General features: G+C 47.1%; 1 protein-coding gene across 1 annotated transcript; it reads right to left on the bottom strand.

Annotated features, from left to right (window-relative positions):
* Positions 1 to 4,502: 4,502 nt before the first annotated feature.
* Positions 4,503 to 12,746, bottom strand: LRRC55 (leucine rich repeat containing 55). Its single transcript, XM_043581140.1, has 3 exons — positions 12,300 to 12,746; positions 9,837 to 11,375; positions 4,503 to 5,900 (listed from the first exon to the last, which is right to left on the bottom strand). Exons 2-3 carry the CDS (start codon positions 10,555 to 10,557, stop codon positions 5,665 to 5,667), a joined length of 957 nt encoding a protein of 318 aa, XP_043437075.1. The 5' UTR covers positions 10,558 to 11,375; positions 12,300 to 12,746; the 3' UTR covers positions 4,503 to 5,664.
* Positions 12,747 to 17,051: the final 4,305 nt, after the last annotated feature.

Raw genomic sequence — 17,051 nt, 5'->3', positions numbered from 1 at the left:
ATTTGCATTGACTAATGCAGCAATCAAAGATACATGCAATTAAAAATACAAGATATGTTTTGGTGTTACCTATTACCTCCAATTTTCTTTCACCAGATAATTGCAGAGGATCTCTGTGGCTAAAGCTCACTTCTGATTGAGACTGGATTTTCTCTATGTCTTACAGTGTTTTTGTCCCCTAAAGTCCCCAGGGATTACTGAATGCCTAAACCCAGATCTACTACTTACTAGCTGTGTGATCTTAGACACATATTAGCATGTCTGAGCCTCAGTTCCCTTATCTGTAAATAGGTATAATAATACTACCTATCTTGGGTTGTTGTGAGAATTAAGTGAATCAGTCCATGTATAGTGATCAGCACAGCATCTGACACATATTATGTACTCAATAAATTTATTTTATCATTGTTGTTGACATCATAGATTGCTAAGTATATGCTTGGCATGAGGGATAGCACTGAAGAAATTATACAAATTCTGGACTTCTGTGAGATATCTGCTTATTTCATGACCCTTGTGTTTGGTTTTGTACTTGTTCAGTATAGTTTCTATTAAGTATTTAATTTTAAGAGAAAGGTTTTGCATCTCTCCAATCTACTTTGGAAAACATCGCTTATGGCTGGGGATGTTCTTTGTATTTCTGTCTGAGTGTTCTGAGTCAGTATGTGTGTTCCTGTTAGTGGCTTTACTCTCTGAATGCAATATTTGTCCATACCCTGTGGCAGTTGGAGTGGGGGGAATACAGGAAGGTGAAAATCCCTATTGGTGGAAGGAACCACTTCCTGCCTCGAGCCATTTCCTGCTTGGATCCACTTCTTGCTCAGATCCACTTCCTGCTTGGATCAACTTCCTGCTCAGAGCCACTTCCTCTTTAGAGTGTTAAGTAAAAAATGGCTGCCATTGTACTTATAAAAGTACACTTTACTCCTCTTTTCTGTCCCTTTTCCCAGGGTACACTATCCAACCATCTCATTTCCAGAGGTGTGTAGGTAACATTTGCAAGATCCAAGTGGTTAAGAATCCTTTCCCTTCTCTATTAGCCTATGAGAACAGAAACTGAAACTATACCAGTGATATCATCATTCAACCCTTACACCATGCATTTAAATGCCTGGTTTACCTGTATGCCTGAGCTAGGGTCTTTATGGGCACACAGCTGGTGTGGGCCATCTCCCTGGCACATGCTCCTTAGTGATGCTAATTAGGTAGGCACACCCACTTGCCTTGGCGTGTTTTATAGTTGACCCAAGCTGCAAACACCAACATGTATAAGACATATGCTCTCTTCTTTGTGTAATTTCAGGCACCAAAATATGCCTACACACAGGGGTGTGTGCATACAGACACACACATATTCTTTTTTGCCTGGTAGAAATATGCTTCTGTGATGTTCCTTCTACTCCCACACATGCCCCTCCATGGTTGGCACATCTCCTAATTATTCCCATCTACTCCCTCCCCATAGACCTTTTGTGTGTATATTTTGGCACACATTCTCTTGATTCTGCCTAGTTCCTCTTTTTCTTTTTTTCTTTCCCTGCCTCCCTCCCTCTCCCTCCTCTTCACAACTCCTTAGAAAATTTGTTAAACTATACACTCTTTATTATTAATGTACATTTATGAAAAATTCTTCACAGTTACAAAAGTGCATGGTTATAAAATCATCTCCATACAAAGGTTGGCATCTTCCCCTTCCCCACCCCTCCCTAACCCTCCCACCCCCAGACATCAGCATTCCACAGGACAGTGCTTAGAAAAACTGAGAGCTCAGTGGATCCAGAGCTCTCTATCCAAAGCTGTGGCAAACATGGCGGTGATTTACACAAGACCTTGCAATTTGCCTCCTTCACTTCCCTTTTGCCTCCTTCTGAGGTGGGTAGAGCAGACAAGTTTCTCTAGCTTTGGGAAAATTTTCTTCTGAGGGATGAGCAAAGATGTCTCCTTATACTCTTCCAGAGCTTAAAAGAATGTCAGAGCAATATCAACAAAGACATCTACAAGGAAAATGGAGGTTGTAGGTCTTTCCTGATGGTTGAAGAGAAATGCCTCTCTTGGTTTGTTCAAATTCCATATGCCATCTTCCTTGAGAGGAGCTAGCAAACTGTAGCAACTCTGGGGACCTATTTTTGCAGGATTCCCTGGCAATCCCTAAAGGAATGGAGAAACAGATGAGAGATTGTCTGAGGGTGACCAGAAGCAACTGGTCCAGAGTGGTGTGGTGCAGATTGGGGTCTTTTCTAAAAAACAATTTTAATGGCCCAGACTTTGACTGTCACAGCTCTGTTGGTTAGTTAAACTTTGATATCCTCAGACCCAGCATGAAGGAAGATTCTGTGATGAGGACAAATCTCTGAGGGATAGAGAACAGAAGGAAGCAGTCAGGCTGTGGCTGCGCTGCCTCAGCCACATATTTTTCTCTTTTTATATTTTTCTGAGCAGCTATACCTAACCCAGCCCTAATGCGATTCCATATTAGTGTATCAAGTGATGCAATAAAGAGATGGTTGAGTAATGTCAGGGAAATGAACTCAAGTTCCAGAGAAGTTGTCCCCGTATCAGTAGATACCCAACATATGTGGAACCTCATGAACAGACACATGGACTCAAAGATACCACAACATTTACGTGTTAACTAGTCTGGAAAAACTTATTCAAGACTTGTAGGGATACCATCATGGTTTCTTGGTCAGAAGGGTTGTGTGAACATTTCCAACTGGCAGTTAGATTACCTCCAGAGAAGTGTGCTTCTAGAAGCTTGCTTCTGATTGCCTGTGCAAGATGGTGGTGGGAGAAATGGAATTCCTTGGCGGTAAGGGAGTTTTATCATTGTGCTTTAGTTAACTGGGGACCTTCTAGTAGCTGGAGAGGAATCTGTTGTTTAAAAGCCATGTATCCTACTCAGAAAGGTGTGCCATTAACAGGGACCAAATAATCTCATTAGAAAGGACATTTGAATTCAAGGGGCATTTGGAATCTTGTTTGGTTCTAGTTCTATGCAAAAAAGGTACATATCTTAAAATATATTAACTATATTTCAGCAAATAAGAGTCTCTAGGAGATTACAATAGATGTATATGGTGCCCCTCTATGGGAGGTTTAACTATTTGTGTCAAGACTATTATTTCTAAAAGTTTCACCCCAAGTACATTAGGCTATTAGCTTGATTGGTAAAGAGCAGCCCCAGTCCATCTGTCCTTGGGCATAGTGGAAGAAGAGAGCAGGCACAGTTCTGCTCCAGATGTCACAGGAGTGGGGGCCTTGCTCAGATGTTGTGAGATATGAGGTTCAAGTACCCCAGGTCCAGCAAAGTTTCTGGGTGCTCTTTTGGTTGACTAGCTCAAGGAAGCATGAGTAAGGGAAGGCTTCTTGGAAGATGACATGTTATTTTTCTTTATTCATTTCCTAGGAGGATGGGACGATGCAAAATTGTTGGATCTGAGGGCTAGGTAGAAAGCCCCTGTTTTTAACCTTCATCCTGGCCAGCCTTACCAACATGTTGGACTGTGTCTTAATGTCCTCCTCTGTCCTGCTGAGGTTCTCACCCCATCTCTCCTGCAACCATTTTATCTCTTGCAACACAACACAGCAGGGCTTGAGTAGGAGGGGTTAGCACAGCTTCATCTCTCGTTTCCCAAAGAACTTCTTTTTTGCATGATTTCCACCAAGGCCACCAGTTCTAATGTGTTATTTGCACGTTGCAAGGCAGATGACTCCTATTCATGTGCTATTTGTGCTGCTCCTGTGTTTCAGAGGCTCCAATTGCTCTACTGTGAGAACATCTAAATCTGTGAAGGAGCTGGGTTTTACTGCCTTTTATTTAGCTGACATACTGGACGTTCATGGCTGCTGAATCCAAGGGCCCTACTACCCAGCCATCCTGGGCATTCTCTTTCCCAAACACCTGGGAAATCTGAAGAGAGAACCGAGGAGTTGAGTCCTAGCTTTACTGCTTTGGCAAGTCACACCTGCTCTTGAGTCTCTATTTTCCAATATGTAAAATAGGAGTAATGGGTTGTGAAAAGTCAAGAATGACGCCACAGCATTTTGGGAGCTGTCCAGTGCTGAACAAAAACAGGGTGGAAGCTGACGAAGCTGATGGTAAAGTTGGAGATGACGGCAACAATGGTGATAATAGAGCTTCACACATCAAGTTACTTGATTTTTGACAGACTGATTAGACAGTTTCCCTGAATAGAGCTGCCTATCACCTTCCTTCTAGAGTGTACCCGGATAAGTTTGGGTAAGATACTCATCTCTCTACACTTAATTCATCTATAAAATGGGAATAATAAAAACCACCAGGCAGTGTTGCTGTGAGAATTGAAATAAATAAGTCAATAAATTTAAAAGTGCCCCGAAGAGTGCCTGGCCCTTGTTGGGAGCACTTATTCATCAGCACTACTCGAATTCAAACTTATATAACTTCAGAGGGAACTGTGATGTTCCTCAGCTTGGATTGGGTAGAAAGAACACAGACTTTATTTTGCTTGTTAAGCAACATGTGACTTTGAATGCTCTCTGAACCTTTATTTCCTCATCTGTACAATGGGAACAACAATGCTTACCTCGGAAGATTGTTGTATGCATTAAAATGAATTGTCTGTGGAGAGAGCTTATCACAGTGTCTGACACTGGCAACTGCTTGGTAATTAATTAATAGCTCTCATACCCTGATGCTTAAATGGGTGAATTGCTCAGAAGAAAGAGCAAATCCTCCTATGGTCACAACTGTGGTGGCCTTCTATTCCTTCAGTCCTGGCTACCCTTGTGCTACAGTGCACTTTCTTGATGAGATCCTTTGGTGGGAGCACCGTGGCAAGAACAGTCACAAGATTAGGAGTTCCGGGGTGCCAAGACTCTTGCTGCCCAATTGCTGGACCTCCTGCTTCCCTCTTCTGAAGCTGAAGCTCAAGTGAGAGGCAGGAGACAAGGATAGGAGAAAGGACACCGAAAGTGTCCACCCTCAGCTCAGTACCTGGGACCTCACTTGCAGGCTGCATTTGGTGGACTTAGTTTGGGAGGCAGTCAATATGAGGTGGTCTCACCTCGTAGCTCCTGGCAGGAGACCTAGGAGGCTGGCATGGGGGTGTTCTCTTCTTCAGGAGGCAGTGTTGGGCAACTCCAGGAGCGGAAAGATTGGGTGTCAGAGGGAAGTTTTGGTCCTGTGCCGCATCTGCTCTATACACTTAAGTCACGAGGAGTGGTCACTGTTCTCAACACACCATGCATATTTTGGCCTCCGTCATTTGCTTATGTCCCCCTTTCTTTGTCTACTTGACAAAGCAGACATTTTTTGATAACTCTGTTTGCAAATTGCCTCCATTCTTGTAATTCTTTTAGACTTTCCTAGGCACAATTGATGATCCCTCCTCTGGGCTTTCATAACTATGTGCTCAGAGTGCTGACAAATTGTCTTATAAGGAATAGTTTTTGAATCTCTCTCTTCTATTAGAGGTAAGAGCCTAGAGGGCAGGGGCTAGGTTAGAGTCATCTGACATTTCCATTTGGCACAGTGTCTGGCCCACAGTCGAGGCTCGCACAAAGGTGGTTTCCTGACCCTGCTTGGGTCATGAAGTGGCCAGGGTACCATGGAGCCAGAGTGAGCAGCGTCCAGTGGTCAGAAGCGGTGGTGGCCAGCAGCATGAGAGATGTTAGGCACCCACGTCAAATCTCTTCCTCTTCACTGGCCTTGCTCCAACGGTGGCAGCAGTTGGCTGTGATGCCCAGGAGGAAGTTGGTGACCACGGAGGCAATGGAGACCACGAAGCCCACAAATGCAATGAAGAGATAATCATCCAGGGTCAGAGTCAGGTGGCAGGCCTTGAAGCTCTCCTCAGTGAGGGAGAAGAGTGGGGCACCCTCGACTTCAGGGGGCCCCCGGCACTCAGCCAGTTGAGAATCTGCAACACAGAACCCAGGAAAGGTGAGGGGCCGGAGGAGAGTGAGTGGAATGGAGAGTCTCCCACCACCCCCTCCCCCCAAGAGAAGTTGAGTCCTTTTATTGAGTTTCTATGTGTCAAACATTTTACTTACCTTCTTTACTCTCCTCAACAACCCTTGAATCAAATATTTTATACCTGTTTTTAAAGTTGTGGAGATCACTGCTCAGAGAGTTTAGTCACTTGCCTGAAGTCCAATAGTCACTACTGATGGTAGATCTACCGCTGTCTTGTGACATTTTCATCTCTTACAGTAGCTTCCTAACTAGTTTCTGGGCTTCTGCCTTTAAACCATCTTGATGCAGTTGGCTGAGTATCTTTGACACCTGAAGTCCTATCATGTACTACTCTGTGCTTGAAACCGTCCCCTGACTTCTTATCTTCCCATGGAATGAAAGCCAATGTCCTCACTGTGAGCTACAAGGACTCTTCTTTCCCTCTGCTCCTTGTTCACTTTGCCCCATCCACACACACATTTTGATCATTCTTCCATCACCCTAAGCACATCCCTTTTCAGGGTGGAGAGGGTGTGCCTTTGCATTTGTCCTGTGTGGGAGTGCTTCTCCCCTGAATCTTGGCACAGCTCAGTCCCTTATTCCTTTGGAATTTTGTTCAAGCATCACCTTACTAATGAGCCTTTCCTTTATGATTCTATATAACATAGTAACTCCACACCACCTCTCTCTGGGCTTTCTCTACTTTCCTGCTCTGCTTAATTTTTCTCCATTGTATTTATCTTGTCTCACTGTATCTGTATTATCTGTCTCCTCCTCCATGAATATTTCTTCCCATGGTGTTCCTAGTCACTGAACGGGGTCCTGTCCCTGTAAGTGCTCAATGAAACTTTGTTAAGTGGATGTGTGGATGAATGACTCTGTCCAACTTGAAAGCATTGGGTCTTTCTACTATCCCATGTGGCTTTTCCAGGGATGTAGAGTATAGGGTTATGAGTATGGACTCTGGAGATATTGATCTGGGTTCAAATCTCCTCTCTACCCCACACTAATTGTGTGACTGTGCGTGAATTACTTAACCCCTCTGTGTCTTGCTTTCTTCATCTGTAAAATAACGATAATGATGCTATCTGTAACATAGGATTGTAGTGAGGTCTCAGTGAGTTAACATATATAAATAATATATCCTTGGCGGATAATAAGCACTATGTAAACATGTGCTTTTGTTAGTATCCTAGGCTGGTCTCCCTGGACAGGTCAGTGAGGGTCATATTCTTTAGATAGTCTTCTGTAGGAGAAGCTTCTTCTTCAATGGGATTACTTTTCTCTCCATCATTGATGGTCCCACCTCACCCTTCCAGGGTCACTTGTACAAACACATGGTTGTCAATGGTTTGATTTTACTCTGCCTTGGAAGTAAGAGTGGTGTGCAGTTGGAAGCTCTGTCCTGCATTGCCAGGCACCAGCTTTGTAGCAGGCAGTCAACCCTTTGCTCAGGGTATAAGTATTAATTAAGCTCTCACCTTGGGCAAGTCGTTTTTTTGTTTTTGTTTTTGTTTTTGTTTTTGTTTTTGTTTTTGTTTTTTTGCCTTTCTGGCTCTCGTGCTCTCCTTCAATAAGAAGGGGATAATTCAACCTAAATTGTCTAAGAGTCAATATGCAGAAGTTTTCTAAATTAGGTGGTACATAAACGCTTATTCATCCTGTAGTTTTTGAGGGCAAAGAATAAAATGATGGATTTGGATTGCCCCTTTTGAGAAACGGATTAACATCATTCTCCTTAGAAATGAGGAGTCAGTTTGGGGGAGAAGATGCAATCTGCAGTGCATGTGGAGGGGTCCCTGTTGGCCACATGCACAGCACTCCAGACCCTGCTCAGGACAAGATGGCATCTGAAGTTAACCATTAAGGGCTCTCCTCTTAGAACCGGAAGATGCATAACTCCAAAGTCTATTGTGTGCATGACTGGGGTGGTGGCAAGACAATGTGAAGTCAGGGAATGTGGGGGAAACTGAAGGCAATTGGTATGGACTCTGCAGAGGAGGCTCTGAGGACAACTGGCAGGACCCCGGGGGAGTTCAGGATGGGACCCTGAGGGCTGATAAAGCCCTCTGGTAATTCAAGGGGCCAGTTTTGAGGTTGAGTATATCCCAAGGGCACCCTTCTGTCCCTCTCTGTTGGGATTTGTCCAAAAACCATGGATAATTGTAGGAGAACAAAAAGAAGACAAAAGGAAGATGATTGCCTGGTCCTCCCTATGCTGGCAAGTTCTTTGCGCCCAAGAGGAAATATCCTGGAGGATGTGATGTGCTGAAGAACTTGTTCGGTGGAGAGTGAGGAACCTAGTGGCCAATGGACAGTTACTTTCCCTCTCTGGGGCTGGGGTCCCTCATCTGCACTATCATGAGTCTGCCCAAATGGGATCTTGGACCTCTCTCCTGCTCCCCAGGAGGCTGTGCTTCTTCTGAAGGGGAGCAGGGGCCTCAGAGATCACAGGAGGTGGAAGGTGCATGTGGCACCAGGGTGCCCTTTCTGTCCTTAGTACACAGGAAAGAGGGGACAGCTAGCTTGCAGCCTTCAAGGGGTGAGCAGGTGGGGAGATGGCTCTAGGAAGCCTCCCCCTCGTGCCCCCTAGCATTGCCCCATCTCCATCCCCAGCTATTTTGGTCCCGGAGAACTTCCTCCCACAACTGTGTAGAAACAGTGGAATCGTGACCCACACCCCTCCCCCAAACTATTTTGGTCCTGGGCTCCCCACTCAGTCTTCCTCTCCCTCCTACCTCATTCAGCATCGTTCTTTTGGAACACATGCTGAGCCAGGCTCTGGGAAAGCCCCTGAGATGGTGCCCCCAGCTATTTCCCGTCATTCTACTGCAGGGGGGCTGATGCCAAGGCTCAGTGCTGCCACACAAGAGAGCCGGTGACGGGGGGCCGCATCTGAGCACTGCCTGCCTCCAGGTGAGGTCAGGGCCCATCCAACCTCTGTGATTCAGTCTCCATCGGTCCCCAGTGCACCCCCAATTGGGATTGATTGGTTAAGTCGCCAAATCCATTTTTCTTCTCAGCTGCCACCCCATGCCCTAACCTTGCAGAGCTCTGCTAAGGCCCTTTGGCCAGCCCAGAACTCAGGCCCCGACTCTTCCTGTTAGCTTTGGACCTGACTCTTCAGGATATAGCCAGAAGGCAGCCAGACTGCCAGAGTTTGAATGCTGACTCCAACACTTAGCAGCTGTGTGGCTTTGGGCAAGTTACTGACCCTCTCTGCGCCTTGGTTTCCTTCTCTATAGAACAGCGTGTGTAGGGATCTCATCATGGTTCTTCTGAGGATGAGATAAGCTAAATATGACATATGTTTAGGATAAAGCATAAGAGTAAGTCCTGGCAGATAGTAAGTACTAAAATAAAGAGTGTTTGCCTGTTTCTGTTTCTTTGAGTTTTTCCAGCACTTGGAATACTTTAAAAAGCAGCCTGGTAGAGTAGAACAGGGCTTAAGAGTCAAATAAACTTGGGTTTTATCCACGACCCTGCTACCTTCTAAATGAGCGACCCCGGGCAAGTCTTTTCATTGTTCTAGAGCTCAGTTTCTTCACCTGCAAAATGGGAGTCACCAAAATGGGGGGAGGTAACGCGTGCCCAGTTCTCAGGTCACGGCGAAAGCTCAGCACACTCTCGTTTACTATCTGTCTGCCTCCGCAGGTCCCAAGTGCCGCAGATGCAAGGGTGGTGTGTGTTTCACTGGCGAACGGCACCAGCAAGCAGGGGAAGGACTCAACGGATGAAACTTGTGGGGGGACAGGGTTGGTGTGCACAGAGGCCAGCCCAGACCAGGGCACGCACCGGGTGCTAAGAGCTGTCAGTCCCTCCCTGTTCTTTGGATCCTTTGCTGGCAGGGAGGCAAGCCCCTCTGTGCCCGTGGCTGCCCAGTCCCGCCCTCCCACCTTACCCGCCGTGCAGCGCTGGATCCGGTTCCGCAGCCACTTCAACAAGGGCTCCATGGTGCAGCCGCACACCCAGGGGTTGCCGCCGATCTGCAGGGTCACCAGCCCCGGCAGGCCCTCCAGGGCCTCAAGACTGAGGAAGGCCAGGCCCCCGTAGCTGAGGTCCAGGTCTCGGAGCTGCACCAGGCCCTGGAAGGCTTGGGGGTGCACCCTGCGCAGCCACGGGTTGTGGCTCAGGTCGATGTGCACGAGGCCGTGGGCTTCTTGGAACATGTCGGCCGGCACGTGGCTGAGGTTGTTGTAGCTCAGATCCAGGTGTGCCAAGCGCTTGGCGTGGAGGAAGAGGCCCCGGGGCAGCTCCACCAAGGAGTTGTTACGCAGATCCAACACCCGGAGCTCCATGTAGCATGTGAGGTAGCCGGGCGGCACGGCCGTGATGCGGTTGTGGGCCAGGCTGAGGTTGCGAGTGTCCATCGGCAGGTCTGGGGGCACGGAGAACAGCCGTTGGCTGCTGCAATCCACCACCTGGTTATGGCACGTACAGAGGACCGGGCAGCTAGTGCCGGCATCCGAGCGCATGGCCCCGGCTGCCAAGAGGAGGGAGACCAGCAGCACAGCTGGGTGGGGGGGCCCAGGCCAGGGCAGCTGGGACCAGGTGTCACCCATCTTAGGCAGCTGGCAACTGCCCTGCTGAAGGGAGCCCACTGGGGCCGGGGCTGTGTTCATGAATCAAGAGTCGGTGGCTCCGAAAGACAGCTACATCAGGGCCAGGGCCCCGGAAGGTGGGGCTTCTGGGCACGTGGCATCATGGCTCAAGCCTTTCCCCGGAGCCTCTGAGCACCAGAGGGCTCCCTAGGTGAGATCCACAGGAAGTCCCCTTTGGAGCCGAGGGGGCAATAAATCCAGCCGAGGTCCTACAGGGTCTGAAAAGATGATCAACGCTTGAGAGAGTGAGGGACTGAGGCTAGGGCTGGACCAGCTGCTAGCAGGTCCTGGAAGGGTCCCTGTGGGTCTGTGTTCCTCTCACCCATGCCCCTGGCTGCTTCCTGTCTTGTATTACGTTGGACAGGTGGTGGAGGGGGTGAAGGACATAGATTGTGCCTGTTGAAGGTCCTGGCACATCTAAAAACCCGGAGCCCCGTCCCGATTCTGGGACCGATTAGGAGGCCAGGGCTGCATGTGGGTCTCCGGCATTTGAGGTCTCAGAAGCCATTTCTTCTGGTGGCCCAGGGGGCTCGAGTCCAAGGGGGTCCTGGGGTGGGTGTTTTGGGAAGGGAGCCTGGGGCAGAGTGGGTCTCCATGGGCCTCCTGAAAGCCCGAGTCGTCAGCCTCAGCATCTACTGAAATCCCCAAGGAGGCTCTTCTTCCCCCAGGTTGGGGAGGACCTTGAGTGACACCCACTGCCAGCTGCCAAGGCTGGAAAGAGCCATGTGTCCTGGAGAAGCAGGATGGAGATCAGCTAGGACCGCTTTGGCGACTTCTCCCCGGCCAGTGCCTCTCTCCCAGCCCAGCTCTGCGTTCAGCAGGCGGGGGCAGAATTCCCTCTGTCAACAAGGAAAGCACTCAGGCGGAGATCTCCAGTGCCCTCGCCTCCCTACTGTCCTTCCTAGGTTCCCTGGCCTCCTTCTTCTCTGCCACCAGCCACAGCGTTTTCTCTGCATGCTGTGTGTCAGGTGTGGGCAGCGCTGGGCTCAGACCCCACCCTCACACTGTGGTTGCCTGTCCTCTTCCCGGGGTTCTGTCCTGGGCGAGATGCATTCGCTTCTCCTCCCAGCCTCGCCCCTCAGCACCAAACACCCCACCCCTGGGCAACTCCCTAAAACAGGCACACAGCCAGGCTGGCTGTTTGCATACCCCTTTCAAACAGGGTTAGCACTCCCCCCTCTCTCTCTCTCACCCTCTCCCTTCCTTACCTTCTCCCTCCTCTCTCTCTCTCTCTCTCTCTCTCTCATTCACACACACACACACACACACACACACACACATTGTTCTCCTGTGATCTCCCCACATTTTGCCCTGCCCTGTGCTCACACCTCCCAGTTTTCTGTCCAACTGCTTTCTGCACACGCACTGCAGAACCCCCTTTCCAGTCCGCCCCCCCGCCCCCCGTGTTCCACCCTCCTGCACACCCCTAATCCCAGCCCCCTTTCTACAAGCACCCCACTCTGCTCTCTGTTCCCCAGCGTGAGCCCACGTCCACATTTGGTCAGGCAGAGAGAGCGATGACATACCCGGTGTCTCAGCTCTGCCGTCCACCGCATCCCCTGTGGCCCCCCTTATCCTCCGTGGCCCCTGGCTGTCCTCACTTGTCCTCCCTAACCCCCTCGGTCCGGCAATGCCTCCCCTCCCAGCACTTCTAGCCTCAATCCCGCCCACCGGGAAATCACCCAGCTCCTTTATCCAGACCCATTTTTCTGAACCCCAAGGTCCCCCCTTGCACTCCCATAGGCCCTCAGGAGCCCACTTACTCTGTTCCAAGGACACAGCCATCAATCTGCAGCAGACGTGGGTCTCCCTCCCTCATCCTGGAATCCCGCTTGCTGCTTCAGAACAGATTGCCTCCCCGGCACTTCCCCTCCCCCGGCTTCTCGTTCTCCATGGCTCCTGGATCCCGGGGCAGCATCCTCTGTGGTTTCCTGTCCTGTGCTCCCGGTGCCTGGCCGGTCCCCTTCTTTTACTCAAACGGGGAATCTGAGAGAGGATGCTTAGAAGAAAGTTCACAGAATCCTCTGAATGCTTCTTCCCGAAACTCAGCTGGTGCTGAGGCTGCTGGGGTATGAGGTTTCCGCCAGGTCTTCCCCTCCCTCCGCCTTCCTTTCCTCTCTCCCCCTCCTCTCTCCCTTTTTCGCTCCCTTTTTTCCTCGAGGGCCAGGTACTGACGTTTCGCTGTCTCTTAGCAACTGCCTCCACATCTCTGAGCAACAGGAGAGCTGGCTATGGACCCCACCAAGAAGAGAGAGAAGAGAATGAGGCAGTGGCAGAATCCACGGCCACCTCCTGGGTCCCAGCGACAGGGCAAGGGAGACATAGGGGGAGGGGGGCAGGGGCAGGGCAGGGAGGAAGGCAGAGGGGGCAGGCAGGGGGAGAGGGCAAAAGGGCCCTGTGGGAGAGGCTGGAGTGGGGGCAAAGCAAGGGTCTAGAACGTGAGATGGGGGAGGGGTTGCTTATGGGCATTTGGCATTGGGCCTAGAAGGGAAAATAGACAGGGGTTGGAATGGAGAAAGGAACTTCTGGAGGGGAGGGGGGAGAAGCTGGGGAAGGCAATGAAGACATGAAGAAGGATGGAAGGAAAGAAGAGAAGTGCGTGTGACAAGTTTGCTCACTTGATGGGATGTATCCATTCAGTCCCTATGTAGCATCTGTCTCCCTGGGGCTGAAGATATTTTGGTCACCAGGTATCAGGTGGCTGGACTGGCTCAGAGCTTGTCAGGGACAATTACAGAAGGTGAGACCTTCTCTGTGTTTGTTCATTGTCTCATTACTGACCCCACAAGCTCAGAGAGTTTTGGGTGGCAAAAGGCAAAGTGACAGGTCCAGGTCGGGTACCTGGGGCTGCAGATACACTCAGCTCTGTTTCTAGGAGTGTGGAAGCTGCCAGAAAACTTCACGGTCTTGACCTCTTTCTCCAGGTCCCAAGGACTCTGTTTGCCCTCCGGTTTCCGTGCCTCCAAGCTCCCTGTCCCTCCCCGCCATGGACTGACCTCACAGGGAGGGTGAAGACTTTGCAACAAACATCTCATTGAACAAATCTCCAGATGACCTGCATTTGAAAAAGCAGCTTGACCAGTGGCTATGGTCAATGAGCTGGCTTCTTTCTTCATTTTAATAATTATTTGTTGAGCACCGACCGTGTGCCTGGCACTTGGGTACATGGTGGGCATGTAGCTGTCAGTGAGGCAGATGAAGCCTTTTCCATTGCAGAGGGCATCGTGGTCCTGTGTGTTCACTCAGTTGATCTGACCTCTTCTGTTTAAGCAATATCTTAAGTCTTTGGGGGAACCCAAAATTGAGGAACAGAAAACATGTGTTAAGTTGCACAGATCCTAAGTATGTACAAAATCCTCAAAATCATTGTCTTCTCCAACATGATTCTCTTTCCCTTATGGTCTTAGAAGTTCTGCTGCTAAGCCTCGTCCTCATATTATACTCATTTTGAATCTTTTATGTTCTACAGTGCAGAGTAGCATGCATATATATATATATGCATGCATATATATTATATATATAATATATATATAAATATATATTAATATTTATATATTGAATTGGCTGAGGTAAATATGACTTGTATTTCCCCCTTGCTTAAAGAAGGGAAGAGTCCTTCAACTCATTATGAGCTTAGAAATAAAATGTTAATCTTAATGCACAAGACAGAACAGCACATTGAGACAAGTAATCCATTATAAACAAGAACTGTTGGCCTCAGTCAAGCAAAGTTAGCATCAACATTAAGTGAAAACTGATAGAAAACATAGTTATTTCAATAGAGACGAAGAAAGGTAATCATGACATTTCTTTTTTCTCTTAAATGTTTATTTATTTTTGAGAGAGAGAGAGAGAGAGAGAGAGAGAGAGAGAGAGCACAAGTGGGGGAAGGGCAGAGAGCGAGGGAGACCCTGAATCCGAAGCAGGCTCCTGGCTCTGAGCTGTCAGCACAGAGCCCAACACGGGGCTCGAACCCATGAGCCGTGAGATCATGACCTGAGCTGAAGTAGGATGGTCAACTGACTGAGCCACCCAATCAGAACATTTCAATATTTAGTGTTGACTAAAGGCACATTAAAAAACAAATCACAAAGAATGGAGGTTTTCTTCCTTTACATAATATGAAATTTATTTATAATAAAACCACTATTATGAGTAAAGGAAAGTACTTGTGACAGTGTTCTTAAAAAATAAGTACACGAGAATGGCTTGTCATCATTTGATACTCCAGTTTTCTGGCCTGTACCATTGGGATAATAACAATCATGGCGTCTAACTCATGGGGTTGTTTTATGGTATAGGAGCCTTTATTAATAAAGTACTTAGAATAGACACAGTGAGCACTACAGACGTGTTTGTTAAGTGAACAAATAAAATAAAACACATGGCAGAGTATAAAATTGCTGGAATTGTTAGGCAGCAGGGAAAACAAATTGAACAAAAGTGGGAAACGAAGGACGGAAAATACCACACCTGCACGTGATTTGACTGTATTCTGGGGCAGGATCAGAAAACCCTCACTGACCATTGCATAGAATGTCTTCTGTACAAAAGAGAGAGAGAGAGAGAGATTAAATGGGAGCAGACACCTTTAAAATGATCTTTTGCCCAGAATCATTTTAGGTTAAGTATTAAAGCATTGTATCCCAAACTCGTGTCTCATGGTACGCTGTGTGCCATGACAAAAAAGTTTATTCTCACATAAGTTGAGAGCATGAAACATTTCTTTCATTAAACAAAATGAAACAGATTTATTTATTGCCAGATTTCTCAGGGCCTTTAATGTGCAAATATTCATGATGACCGCAAAGGGAAAGGACTGGGGAAGGGGGAAGGATGTATCACACCCAGTACCACTCTTATGCAGCGTTCCCGGCTGCTTCTTTTAGCAGAGTGACTTTTTCTTGCACAGCAGCCTTACAGCAGGAGTGATTCAATTTTGAGCCCCAGCAAAATGATAAATTATTACATACCATGGCCTTTCCTGGCCTCTTGCGAGTTATTGAAACCGTGACTGTTCAATCAGCAATGTCAAGGATTTACTCTACTGGGAAAATACGCAGAAATTAATCTTAGAGTTGTAGACACAAATGAGTCAAAAAATCATTTTCCTAATTATGATTTCTTGACATACATAGCGAATGAGTGGAGATGATGACAGAAAACCTTTAAATACGTGAAAATAAACGCAATCTACCACCCAAGAAATTTGTTCAGAGACAATTATGAAACTTCAAGAGAGTGAAGATACAGAAAGGAATGGAAAGTTAATCTCTCTAGTTACTGGGAAGGCTTAAAATAGGAAAGATGACTTTGCGTTTTATGGCATAATAATTTAGTGAAGTATTTAGCAGAATCTGGTGAACTGGTGGTAGAAACCATCGGGGAAAAATGAACAGGAATGCACAGATGATGTTAATGAAGACAATAATGATGATGGGCAAAGCTGAGGAGTGGAATCGGTGGCTTTCCTAACTAAAAGATTAAAACATATGTTGCAAACGGGAGCATCTGGGTGGCTCAGTTAGTTAAGTGTCTGACTCTCGGTTTAAGCGCAAGTCCTGATCTCAAAGTTCCTGGGTTCGAGCCCCTCATCCAGCTCTATGCTGACAGCATGGAGCCTGCTTGTGATCTCTCCATTCCCCCCCCAACCCGCCCCTCCCTGGCTTGCTCTCTCTCTCGAAATAAATAAACAAACATTATAAAAACATAGGTTGCAAACTGAAAATTGGCCAACGGCATTACCCAATGTTTGTGCTTCAGAAAAGGACCTTGGGCTACACTATCCTTTGAGGAAGTGATTCTCACTATCAGAATAGAGAAAAGAAAAATGAGAAACAAAACCACAGCGTTGAAAGTCGTCTCCGAGTAAGAAGTGTTGTTGAGACATTAAAGCCATACTTCACTTTCCTACATGAAGAAGTTCCAAATGGCCCAAAGAATTAAAGAGAGAAACAAACAATAACAAAATGCAAATCAGGAAGAGAACAGAATAGCATGTTTCTCCCACTATGGAGGGAAGATGTCTTTCTGTGTCAAGGAAACAGAGAATGTCATTTGCGACAAGATGGCTTCTGACAAACACACAGCATTGAAAAACAACAAGGTTTCCTTGAGCAAAAAAAAAAAAAAAAAAAAAAAAAAAAATGACAAAACAAAATTAGAGAGAAAGGAAAGAAACTCAATGAAAAACCAGATTTTAGACATAAGTGATTTAAAATAATCTATGCAAAGTATGTTAAGAAATGTTACGGATATCATTTTGAAATTGATAGAATACATAAATTCCTCTGATGCAAATACAGAAAATAAAGTGTTGTAGATGTTAATTATACCTCAATAAAAACCAAAACAGAACAAAACTCAAAATGCCTTGGTAGGCAAGGTCCTAAAATGACTCTCAAAGATGTTTTTATTCTAATCCCTGAAACCTGTGAATATGTCACCTTATAGGGCAAAAAAGACTTTGTGGATGTGATTAGATTAAGGATCTTGAGATGACATTACCCTAGATC

The sequence above is a fragment of the Prionailurus bengalensis genome, chromosome D1 (assembly GCF_016509475.1).
Source record: "Prionailurus bengalensis isolate Pbe53 chromosome D1, Fcat_Pben_1.1_paternal_pri, whole genome shotgun sequence".
Taxonomy (NCBI): Eukaryota; Metazoa; Chordata; class Mammalia; order Carnivora; family Felidae; genus Prionailurus; species Prionailurus bengalensis.
Note: the sequence above shows the minus strand (reverse complement) of the source record. Positions and strands in the feature narration are given on the sequence as shown.

Excerpts from the sequence above, each read along its gene's own strand:
- LRRC55 (XM_043581140.1), bottom strand. The coding sequence starts at position 10,557 with ATGAACACAGCCCCGGCCCCAGTGGGCTCCCTTCAGCAGGGCAGTTGC. Across the intron at positions 5,901-9,836 it reads GATCCAGCGCTGCACGGCGG|ATTCTCAACTGGCTGAGTGC; the intron begins GTAAGGTGGGAG and ends TCTGTGTTGCAG.